Source organism: Podarcis cretensis, assembly GCF_951804945.1.
Source record: "Podarcis cretensis genome assembly, chromosome: 13".
NCBI classification, from domain to species: Eukaryota; Metazoa; Chordata; class Lepidosauria; order Squamata; family Lacertidae; genus Podarcis; species Podarcis cretensis.
Window position 1 is genome coordinate 4,291,298 of NC_137182.1, and position 12,457 is coordinate 4,303,754.

Genomic DNA, 12,457 nt, shown 5'->3' on the forward strand with positions numbered 1-12,457 from the left:
CCAATGTCTTCTGTACCTTCAAATGTAAAGTAGTATGCTACACCTTTTCCCCAAATAATTTTTTACATGTGTAGTCTTTCTTGCTATGTAAAAGCCTTTAAATATTTCGCCTGTAGTTCAGTAACACTTTGCCATCTTTGCCCAGGCTGCAAGTTGGGCGAAGCTTCCGATTTTATTGTCCGCCAAGGAACCCTCATCCAGGTTCCGTCCTCTGCAGGAGATGTGGGTTGCTATAAGATCTGCACGTGTGGCCAGAGTGGGCTGCTGGAAAACTGTATGGAACTGCACTGTGTTGACCTCCAAAAATCATGCATTGTTGGAGGGGAAAGAAAAGGTATGTACTGTTGCAGATTATTAAGCTCTGAAAATTTCCTGTTCTATGGTAGCATAAGGAAGGGCATTTGAGAGTGCAACTCCCAAACTGGCTCAGCCTCAGGAAGCAAAGTTTATGTTGGGATCTTCAGCGTCTTAGACTTGGTGGTTGTTAAAAGTTTTGTTCCTGGCCAGCTTCCCTAGGTAGGTGAAGTTATATACATGGGGGAGAGCAAGGGGTCCAGAGTAACTCACCTTGGGGCCTTTCCCCCACCTTGCTTTATCTGAGGAGGTGCAGGGGGACAGAGCAGTGGCAATAGTTCTCTTGCCCACCACCTTTCATCTTTGTCCGGCTATTCCTCTCTCCCCCCCCCCCCCCCCCGCCCGGGACCATCCAGGTGGAGAGTTTTGCTCCCAGTATGGGTGCAGACTGTTGTTTCTGCTTCTCCCTGAAGCGGCTCTTTATTAATGCATTTGTTTTATTTTAAGGCCATGGAAAACCTTTCAAAATAGGTTGCAATGTCTGTTCTTGTTTTGCTGGGAATCTGATCTGCTCCACTCGCCAGTGTCTAAATGAATACAACTCAGATGATGAGCATGACATTACAGGTAGGATTTGTGTGTGTGTGGTGTGTTTTATTTCCTGGCTGTACTTTGCCAAGATATTCCCTGTAGCAACTCTTTGAGGCTGCTATTGAAGACAGTTCAGTAGCTTGTCCAGTATTCAGAATCCAGCAGTTAAATGCAAAGCAAATCCCATAATTCTAATAATAAACGAATGTTCATATCTTCCTGTAACAGATTTAAAAAAGAAGAGCCATGCTCCCAACACAGCTGTGTGATTAAATTCTTTTATTTCAGTGGGCTTAAGTGTGGTTAAACTCTCTGTTGGATCATGGCCGTTCAAATCAGGCTTGCTAGTCTGCGCTTTTGCTATAGATATTAGGAGTACAGACCTCAGAATTCCAGCCTCTTTGGGAATCTGCAAGTTCCTAACAAAAGTTTTAACTCTTTCAGGTCTGCCATGTAACTGTGCTGATCAGTTTGTCCCAGTGTGTGGACAGAACGGTCGTACCTATCCAAGCGTATGTATAGCACGTTGTGTTGGGCTTCAGGACAATCAGTTTGAATTTGGATCCTGCATCTCCAAGGATCCTTGCAACCCTAATCCCTGCTTTAAAAATCAGAGGTAAATATTTAAGAAAATCTGTAGCACTCTAGGAAGTTAGCTTGCTTATAAAAATTCAGTTGTGCCATAACATAATTTGGCTTACGTACAGACAAGGATGAATTCAAACTAGTCACCATATCAGTCAGTAGGTGTTCTGCCTAACTTGTACATGGATAATTTTCAAGAGGAGATTTCGATTTTGCCCATTTGTTTTTTCTTGCAGTTTCCTTCCTATTGTGTTATTTTTTGTAAGTAATTGGTTGGCATAGATTTGCTATTGGGAGAGTCGTGAGAGGTTCCGCCTCAGAGGATGTGATCTTTCACCCCGTCTTCCTGCACCCTGGAAGTGAAGCATACAACTACATTTGCAGTGCCCTTCAGTCTACAAGAACAACATAAATTCTTAGGTTTATAGAGGGCTGGAATTCTTTTTGTGTTTGTAATGCAACTGGGTACTTAAATATTTTTGGCACATTACTTTTCTGCCACTCTTTTGGGGCCAGTGTTAACCTCTGCTTTTTTCAAAATTATCTCAATCTGTTGTTGCTGGTTTTTTTGGGAAAAATAACAAATAACATGAAAATATTATTTAATCCAGATGTATACCAAAGCCACAGGTTTGCTTAACGAGTTTTGAGAAGTTTGGATGTAACCAGTACGAATGTGTGCCCAGACAATTGAGTTGTGGTGACCAGTTGCGAGATCCTGTTTGTGATACAGACAATATAGAATATAGCAGTCCATGTGTTCTGCACCAAAAAGGGAAAAGTGTATCATACAAAGGTCCATGTCAGGTATGGAATAATATTTCATATTACTTAAATATGGTTTTTATTGTTCCACTGTTAAGGTGGACCCAACCAAACTTGTTCCTCTCTGGGCAGTGGCGTAGCGTGGGGGGTGCAGGGGGGGCCGGCCGCACCGGGCGCAACATCTGGGGATTAGGGTTAGGGGACGCAAATCCACGGGTTAGGGGGCGCAAATTACTTGCCTTTCCCTAGGTACTGACAACCCACGCTACGCCACTGTCTCTGGGTCATTTTTCCTGCTTTGTGCTTCCTCTGTGTTATATTTAACCAGGTGAGAGAATTTGAATGCACAATATATTATTAAAAAGGCATTTATTTGCACTGTGCCACCTGAGCTGAAACTGCTAGTCACTATGGATAATGGCACAGTCCTTCTGGGGCTTTGCGGTGTCAAATTACTGATTTGGAACTTCTGTTACTCCTCAAACTCCATCTTAATTTTGATCTTTATAGTACTACTATGATGGTAGAAACCCAAGTATTGGGTGTATTAATACCACCTAATTAATACCATCTGTTAGTTGATTATACAATTTCAGACTGAGTCAGGTGTTTGAATCCACCTCCATAAAAATGTTTCTCAGACGTGCAGAAGTGCATGTCTAACTTCCAGCCTTCTTGCAAGTTTTATACATGTAAGGAGTGTTCTATTTAGGGGAGTGTTCATTCATTTGATTCTCCACCTGCACTCAAATAGTATAGCTGAGCATCATCTTGGGCATTTTGTCTGCTTTCACTCTGTGGCTTTTAAAGTTATTACTCTTGAGCCATCGTGTAGCCATGTCAAACAGCCCTTTGGGGCTCCCTGTCAAAAACATAGGTATTTTTATGGTGTCCTGGGGATTGTAAGAGATCGTACTAGCTAGGAAAAAGATAGTTTGCAGTCTACAGTTGAAAGCAATTCAGCACAGTATTGGAGGAAGGTTCTTCAGCTTTCCTTTGTTTCTGGCATCATTCACTATTTTAAATTCAGTCAGAGCTTTTTTCCACAATTCTTTTAAATTTGAACTACTGCGACCTGCAGGCATTCACAAAGCCTAAAGAAGGGTCAATGACAGTGTAAAACAATGATTTTACTAATGAACCCCTTGCTTTTTCCTGTAAGACCTATTGCAGTCGTTAAGAGTCGTCAACAGGCTCATCACAGCTATCTGCCAATCACCCATTCCCACCACCCTTCTGAGTAATACCCCTCCCCACCTTCTCACTATATAGAAGGGTCTGGTGACTTCTGTTTCAGTGTATCTGAAGAAGTGTGCATGCACACGAAAGCTCATACCTAGAACTAACTTAGTTGGTCTTTAAGGTGCTACTGGAAGGAATTTTTTTTCTTTTATTTTGTTCTTACTAATGAAGTCCATAGCTTTTCACTTTCTCAGTCGGCTTAGAGAAGTTTTCACAGAACTGCTTTTTTCCACCCTGAAGTGGCTTATTCAAGTCACTTCCCCCAGTATCAACAGTTTCAGGCCCCACAATTGGCATGGAACCATTGATGGCACTGCCACTGGGAGGTGCCTGGTTGGCCTTGACACAGGGCAGTTCCCACTTTGGGAAATGCCCTCCCTGAGATACAGCTGTTTCTCTAATTACTAACTTTTAGGAAGAACTTTAAAACATTCCTGGTCCCCCGGGCATTTGCTGGCTGAAAGATACTGTTTCTGGCAACCTTGACATTGTTAACTGTGAGGGCATGTGACTGTTTTAGGCATTTTCAAATGTTCATGTTTTTAGAGGTTTCAAATACATGTTCATTTTATTTTTAATAGTATTGATTTATCACTTTGGTGTTTGCTAGCTTAGGTTATTTTGGGAGAAAGGTGGAGCAGAACTTCAATATATTTTTATCTGGTTTCTGGTAATTGTATAGTTTGCTGAGTAGTTTCAGAGATTACATTATGCATTTAATTTGCTATGGACTGTAGATCTATACTGTTTCCATTTTCCACTTTGTTCCATTTTCCAGTCATTTTGCAAATCAGTTGATTTGGTATGTGGCCATAATGGTGAAACCTACAACAATGTGTGCGCTGCGTATTCTGATCGTGTGGCTATAGACTACAAGGGACCTTGTCAAGCTGTAGGAGTCCTTTCTGACTACAGTTATCAAGGAGAATGTGCGTCTGTTACATGTCCTCGTCTTGCAGCAACTGGATACAAGTCAGTTACCCCACCAGGTCAGAAAACGGATATTGCTATTCTGAAAGGCAGCCATAGAAAAGTAGTGGAGTGGGACCTATTAGAAGGAGCATAGTTTTGGATGCCTTGCTTACCTGTATTAGATTTCCTGATAGACAGTCTAGTGGGAGCAGCTCTTGGGTGAACCCATAATCATACGTTTTCTGTTTTCACCTTGGGGAGGTATGTGCACAGAGTGGCCTGCTCTCCAGTGCAGTCTTTCTCCCCTCTTCTGTGGAAGAAAAGCAATCTGACAAATCCGGAGATAGTTCTCACATTGCTGTGTAAATTTGAGGATTCAAGAGCAGTTCCGCACAAGTCATGTACAGAAAGGTGCCCATCCTGCAAACCAAGAGCATACAAATTTGCCCTGTGTAAAACTGATGTGCACTCAAGCCCTGGCTTGTGCTTGAGTTACAAATGTTTAGAACAGAAGTAGTCATAGAATCCATGAACTGTTCATTTTCATTCTTCTTTCAACATATTTTTAACTTACTAGAATATGCTGCCATAAGACATGTTTATAGGTATTAGCTTATATGGTATAAGCTTAGAGAATTAGACCTGCTAAGGAACTATGGGACACGGGTGGCGCTGTGGTCTAAACCACTAAGCCTCTTGGGCTTGAGATCAGAAGGTCGGCGGTTCAGATCCCCGCGTGTGGTGTAGTGGTTAAGAGCGATAGTCTTGTAATCTGGGGAACCGGGTTCGAGTCTCCGCTCCTCCACATGCAGCTGCTGGGTGACCTTGGGCTAGTCACACTTCTTTGAAGTCTCTCAGTCCCACTTACCTCACAGAGTGTTTGTTGTGGGGGAGGAAGGGAAAGGAGAATGTTAGCCGCTTTGAGACTCCTGAAGGGGAGTGAAAGGCGGGATATCAAATCCAAACTCTTCTTCTAGCAGTTCGAAAGCATGTCAAAGTGCAAGTAGATAAATAGGTACCACTCCGGCGGGAAGGTAAACAGCATTTCTGTGCGCTGCTCTGGTTTCGCCACAAGCGGCTTAGTCATGCTGGCCACATGACCCGGAAGCTGTATGCCGGCTCCCTTGGCCAGTAAAGCAAGATGAACGCCGCAACCCCAGAGTCGTCCACGGCTGGACCTAACGGTCAGGGGTCCCTTTACCTTTAAGGAACTATGAGAGCATCCCTGCCTCCAATTCTTTTGTTAGCCATAAAATCAAAGAATTGTAGAGTTGGGGCCCCAAGGGCCATCCAGTCCAACCCCCTTCAATGCAGGAATCACAGCTGAAGAACCCGAGACGGATGGTCATCCAACATCTGTTTAAAAAATTCCAATGAAGGAGAGTCCATCGCCTTCTGAGGGGGTCCGTTCCACTATCAAACAGCACTTACTGTTAGAATGGTCTTTCTTTTTCTTTTTTTAAAAAATGCATATTTATTATTATTATGTTATTGTTTTTTTTAACAGCAACATGATAAATACAACTGAGAAAACAAAGCAAAACTTGGTCGAAATGTTCTTTCTAATGTTTAGTTGGAATCTCCTTTCTCGTAATTTGAATCCCTTAGCTTCTTCCTACCCTCTGGCTCTGTCTCCCATGTGACAGCCTTTCAGATATTTGAAGGCGCTATCATGCCACCTCTCAAGTCTTCTCTCCTCCACTGTTCCTCATAAGGCTTGGTTTCCAGATACTTTATCCCCTTGGTCACTCTCCTCTTCCTGCACACATTCCAGCTTGATGACATGTATGCAGCTGTGTCCATGAAAGGGCTGTTGCCTTCACGTTTTGCATCTGGTTGATCACTGTGTGAAGCAGGATGTTGGATAGATGGCCCTTCAGTATCACCCACCAGGATCCTTACAGTCCTCTGGCATTTTTAGAGAACTCAAGATGAACCCATAAGCTGTACATTCCTTTTACAAGTCACTCTACTCTCTCTCTCTCTCTCTCTGGGGTTCTGCTTGTTATTCAGGAGCTTGCTGTTCTTTGTATGCTGCAATACTCAGGGTCTTGTATGATAAAGAAAAGCTGGATACCTTCGCCAAGGTAAGTACCTCAAGTTTTCTTATGACAACTTTATAGTATTATACAGGGCTTTTTTTCAGCCAGAAACTCTCAGGTGAGCACCACTGCTAAGAGAATGAAGGAAACCTTCACAGTGAGTTCTGGCACCTCTTTTTCTTGAAAAATGGCACTGGTATTATGGCTGTAGTCCAGCACCCAGTTCTGTCTGAAAAGGCATTCAATGGAATTTACAATTGAGTTCAAACAAGGCTTTACTAGTGGATGTTATGATGTTAGTCTTGCATGTGCACTGTGCAGCCTATATCTGAATTGGGGGTGGATATTGAAGGCTGCCTGCCAAGTGATTGCCTCCCGTAGTGTGTTTATAACCACTTGGTATGCCGGACACCCAACATTCTTGTAGTGAAAAGGAGGGCTTTTCCCAGTCCCCAGATCACCAGATTTGTTTATATATTATTGAGTGTGGAGTTGTCAGAAACGTGTACTTTCTATAATTGAAGAAAAGTTAGTAGAGTTAGGAAAAACGATGCCTTTTGCATCTGAAAAGATATTTGTACTCACTTGGCAAATCTCTGTTGATGGGAAATGCATCTTTTTTCCTAATGATTCCAGCTTCTTATATCTCTAGCAGATTAACACAATTTTGTAAAATGTCATTAATGGTACAGAAATTTCATTCTTCTTCCAGATAGCCAACAAAAGGCCAATCACTGTACTTGAAATACTTCAGAAGATCCGCCTCCATGTGTCTGTGCCACAGTGTGATGTTTTTGGATACTTCAGCATAGAATCTGAAATCGTGATCCTCATCACACCTGTTGATCAAAACCCTAAGCCTCTTCAGGTATAATTCACCTGGGGGGGGGCGGAGGATTGCATGGGGCTTTATCTATCTTGTTAGGCATAAATGTTAATAATGAAACGCTGCAAATAAATAAGAACAAAACAGCTTAGAGCTCCAACCATTTGCTCCAGTGAGTTAATTAGACTCCTGTGGAGATCATGCACCAGAGCAACTCTGTCTCACACCTGCTTCCTGAAGCTGAAACTTGGCAGATGCCGTGGAGCTAACTACTAATCAAAAGACTGGGAGAACACCACCGGGAAGTGATGCTGACTGCCCATCACTGACTGGAACAGAATCTGGGTCCTAGAGAGAGATGAAATCATATCCATTCCATCAAAATCTGGGCTAGGATCAAGAAATCCACTTTTTTCCAATGTCTGTATTGAGAATCAGAGAATTGTAGAGTTGGGCTAGGATAAAGAAATCCACTTTATCCAATGTCTGTACTGAGGATCACAGAACCAGAGAATAGTAGAGTTGGGGGGGACCCCAAGGGTCATCTAGTCCAACCCCCTGCAAGGCAGGAATCTCAACTAAAGCATCCATGACTGATGGCCATCCAACCTCTGCTTAGAAACCTCCAAGGAAGGAGAGTCCATTACCTCCCAAGGGAGTCCATTCCCCTGTCAAACAGCTCGTACTGTCAGAAGGAATCTTCTTTCTTGTAACTTGAAGCCACTGGCTTGAGTCCTCCCCTCCAAAGCAGGAGAAAAGAAGCCTGTTTGTTCCCTTTCCCATGTGGCAGCCCTTGAGGTATTTGAGGATGGCTACCATATCTCCTCTCAGTCTCCTCTTTTTCAGGCTAAACATACCCAACTCCTTCAGCCATTCCTCATCAGGCTTGGTGCAGGTGCAGAATCCCAGTTCTTTTTAGGAAGTAAGAAATGAATAAAACGCAGAGTGCCTCTGGTCAAACAAACAAACAGACTGGTTTTATGGTTTCCATAACTAGCAAATTTTGAACCACGTTTATGACTAGCTGATGCTTATTGGGATTGCAGCAGATGTGTTCTGAGGATGTTTTGCAAACTCCAAAGTATATACACAAGAAACTGACTTCTATACCCAGTCTTCTGTCAGGATAAGGTAATTTATCCTGGGATACCTAATGTGGTAGTCTGCAGGCATTGTTGGACTCCAACTCCCATCATCCCCAGCCAGCATGACCATCAGAGATGATGGGAGTTGTAGCCCAACAAGGCCTGGAGGGCAACATGTTCTCTACACCTGGACCAGAGCATTTAAGGATGCCATCTGAAATTGGGGGAGAGGGGATAAGTAAAGGAGGAAAATGCTACTAGATGTTTTATGCAGTAGAAAGATACTTTGGAAGCTCACCCTTGCTTTTCCCTAGATTGAAGCCTGCAATAAAGAAGCAGAGAAGATAGAATCGCTGATCAACTCTGACAGTCCTGCTCTAGCATCCCATGTGCCACTTTCAGCACTTATCGCGGCCCAGGCGGAAGTTTCACGCAAGATGTCTTCTTCTTGCAGCCTGGTTATGCAAGCACAGTGTACTTTCTTCTGGAGCCTTGTGCTCACTTTCACAGCCACAATATTTAATACGTAGTGGCAAGTGAGGTTTGTAATTTGATTTGCGAAAGACATTCAGAACTTAACGGTGTATTAATAATGTAACATTAATAATGTTTCCGAGAGGAAACTATATGACCAAAGTGATTACTCCACCCAGCACCAGCAATAATGTACAATTTACCTGGGAGACCGATTCCCCCTGTCCTGAGTTGAAGGCTCTGCCTCTAGTGTGTACATTCGTTTCTTTTGATCCTCTTGTCATTTTTGGTCAAACAGTTTTGGAGAATTTTGCAATGCTTCAAAAATCAGGAAAACGTGTTGAGTGAACTGTGTGGACAGTTAGCATACCGCTTTCAACTATATGGAGGAAAAAACATCCTCTGTCTCAAGCCTTAAGCTGCAATCCAGCACTCAAGCCAGTAGGGATTGAAGAAGCTTAACTATGCACGGTTATTTGGAAGTAAGTCACACTAAGTTGCATGGTGCTTACAATGCGGTACAAGTCAGGTTTCACATTTAGGAGCCTTGCCTTACCCTTGCATTTGCTAAAACAGGGATAGGGAACCTATGGCCCTCCAGAATTTGTCAAACTACATTTCCTGTCACCCCTGGCCATTGACCATGCTGGCTGGGGTTGATGGAAGTTGGAATCAACAACATGTATAAGAAGATGGTGAGCAGAACTATCACTGCAGTGGAAACAGAAGTTTTTCACTTCCTGTGACCTCCTGTTCCTTTTGAGTGGAGGAGGCCAGCTAGTGACTGGGAGGCTCAGCCTTGGGGAACTGCAACCTTCCTACACTAGCTGGCTCCCTATCTTTGGAGGGGTGGAAAACAAGACAATATAGGTCTCATGCAGCATACAGGGCTATGCATTCCTCCCTATATCAAAAGTTGGTTGACAGTGTGCACTTTTATCTATGCAGGGGTGGTTTGGGAGCACATGTCTCTGCCAATGTTCCTCCACAGCCACATAGATAAACTACACACACAAACCAGCACCCTAAGCTTACTTATGGGCCTGCTAGATTGGTCTCTTGCTCTGTCCAGTTCCCAGGGACAGAACACCTGTTGTGAAGGCAAAGTAACTGTTGGATCAAGGAAGCTATTTTGATTTCCATGTAAGAGGAAATCGTTATGCAAGCCCCCCCCCCCCAACCGAAACTTTGCAATAATTTTATACAATATTTGTCTATTACTAAGAGGAGGGGTGGCTAACGACCAACCCTGGGGGGGCCGGATGCAGTCCCCAAGCAAATTTATCTGTGCTCCCCAACACCCTGCCAATTATGCTGGCGGCAAAATCCAGGAAGCAGGGGGTGGGGATAATGCAGACGTGGAGCTGAGGTGGGCAGAGGTTTAAACTTCCCCATCTGGCCTTGATGTGGAAGGAGATCACCCCTCCCCAGTCATCAGATCAATAAGCAGGGAATAGCCCTTCCCTGTCAGCTGGTCTACACAGATCAGCCAAGGAGAAGGGCGGCTCTCTGTCTATGCATGTTTGTGTGCGCATGTGTGAGTGTAGGGTGGCCACACCCACTATTGCCATGCAGCCCCGGGTGGGTTGGCCAGAAGTGAATGGGACCCTCAAGCCAAAACAGATGAGCAACCCCTGACTTAGAGGTATATCATTCAGAATATTTTAAAGCAAAAATTTCTAAGTGGAAACAGATTGCTGCTACTTAACTTACCCAAAAATGAACTGAATAACTCAACTGTAAATACATTCTATATTTTATTATGAAGAATATAGCCATGAGCCTAATTCTGCAAAGAGTAGCATGTTTGTGTAAAATTCTACATGCAAAGAAGGGTTTTGCAGAGTGTCCCTCCCGCAATGTCAATCATGTTTTAAGCTAGCATCTTTCTTACATAAAAATGTATGCAATATACAGATGCAAATGCAGTTTACTCTTGACCTTTTTTTTTATAGAAGCAAAGTTATGAAGAATTCAAGCTATTTATATGCCATTCTAAATATTACAGTATTTGCATACTAGCTAAATTTAAACTTTAGTGTGTTCATATTTTATACAAAGCATATGTTTTAATTCTTGGGGCTCAATCCAGTGGGAAGATCTTTGGCAGAAGCCTATTTGAAGTAAATCGGAGCTCTTGCACAGCTCCTGTTCACTTCAGGACATTCCCGGGAGACCCATCTGCTGGGTTGTGCCCTGTTCTTGTGCACCTGAACTTTATCTACATGAAGTATTTTGTATCAGTATTATGATAGCCAACTTTTGAAGTGTATACAGGTTGCATCGTCTTTGCCAAATTGTTGAACTTTAAAAGGAGGAACTGAAAATTAATTTCAACGTTTCTGTGTCGTCAAATGTCGTGGGAAGTGTTTTGTATTCTTACAAAAAAAAAAAAGTCTTTGCAATGCAATATGAAAACCTTTATTTTAATAAAAATATTTTTTATTTTCTCACGTGTCCTTTAAAAATACGGCAACTTCATAAAAGGTATAAAATGGCATACTTGAATATTGGCGCTTTCATTTCTATAAAACAATAGGCAGCTGTTGGATAACCAGCATCTTCTCTTATGCTGCTGGAGGAGACCCAAAGCGGGGAAAGGACCATCACGTATTATTCTGCATCAAAGCAACAGCACCCCAGTCCACTATGTGAGATGCGCTGTTTCACCAAATAGGGACTAGTGCAAAAGTGAGCACCATACTAAAGGAAAAATCTATTATGCACATGCGCCCTTAAACGGTGTGATCTGAACTGCATTCCTACTGCTATGGGTTGGCTGGTTTTACCTTTTACATGGTTTTACATGGAAGGGGGAAACAGTATTGTAGAAAATCTGGCATCAGAAAAGAGCTACTACCTTAGACATGCAGCATAGGAAAACTTGGACCCTGTAACTAATACACGTGTTAAGAGAAATTTCAGCAGATACACTTTCTCATGCTTACATGTTGCCCCTTCAAAATCCTTTTTCTTTCCCACAAAATCCCAGTTATTAACAGTAAAGAGCCCTGTCCTTTTCTGCATTAACTCACATTGCCCAGTATGCAGAAAAAAACCAGTTCATTCCACAGGCCAGGGTGGAACTGAAGAAAATGCTAAAAAGCTCTGTGTCAGCTGATGCCCGAGAGCTCAAACATTCTCTGAATGGATTTTAGGTGCTGTTCTGCTCCTTTAGCATCTTCCTATCACCCATAATACGTAGCACTTCAGCCCAAATGCTGGTTCTGAAATTCGGCTCTTGGGAGCAGCCCCAGAGCATGAGGAGCTGAAGTGAAATGTGGGAATGTTTCCATGTATGAGTTTAAGGGCTTAGGTTGCATGTGTAAATGTGATTTGGAATTCAGTACGTTACGAGATTTCAAGATAATTTATGAAATATTCTGACAAAAAAACACCTGTTAGCAGTAGCTCGTTTCCCCCTCTAGGACATGAAGGGATTGTGGGTTCCATTGTACGTTTTGCCCTTCTTTTAGCAGAACACTGGGTCAAAGGCAAACAAGGTTTCAAGTTTGTATAGGGTGAAGTGGGGGTTGCTCTGTCATTTGCTGAGCAAGTCTATGGTCCCACTATGCTAGTGGCTGCTAATACTGGTATTATTTGGTTTAGACTTGTATGCATTACAAGCAGCAAAGCAGACA

The 12,457-nt window shown here is 42.9% G+C and overlaps 1 protein-coding gene across 1 annotated transcript in view; it reads left to right on the forward strand.

Annotated features, from left to right (window-relative positions):
- Positions 1 to 11,266, forward strand: part of RECK (reversion inducing cysteine rich protein with kazal motifs) — a 47,198-nt gene extending 35,932 nt beyond the window's left edge. Inside the window, 8 exon segments of the mRNA XM_079949373.1 lie at positions 146 to 334; positions 802 to 921; positions 1,330 to 1,501; positions 2,082 to 2,277; positions 4,256 to 4,466; positions 6,403 to 6,476; positions 7,144 to 7,299; positions 8,657 to 11,266. Of these exon segments, the coding sequence (XP_079805499.1) occupies positions 146 to 334; positions 802 to 921; positions 1,330 to 1,501; positions 2,082 to 2,277; positions 4,256 to 4,466; positions 6,403 to 6,476; positions 7,144 to 7,299; positions 8,657 to 8,872 (1,334 nt within the window). The 3' untranslated portion in view covers positions 8,873 to 11,266.
- Positions 11,267 to 12,457: the final 1,191 nt, after the last annotated feature.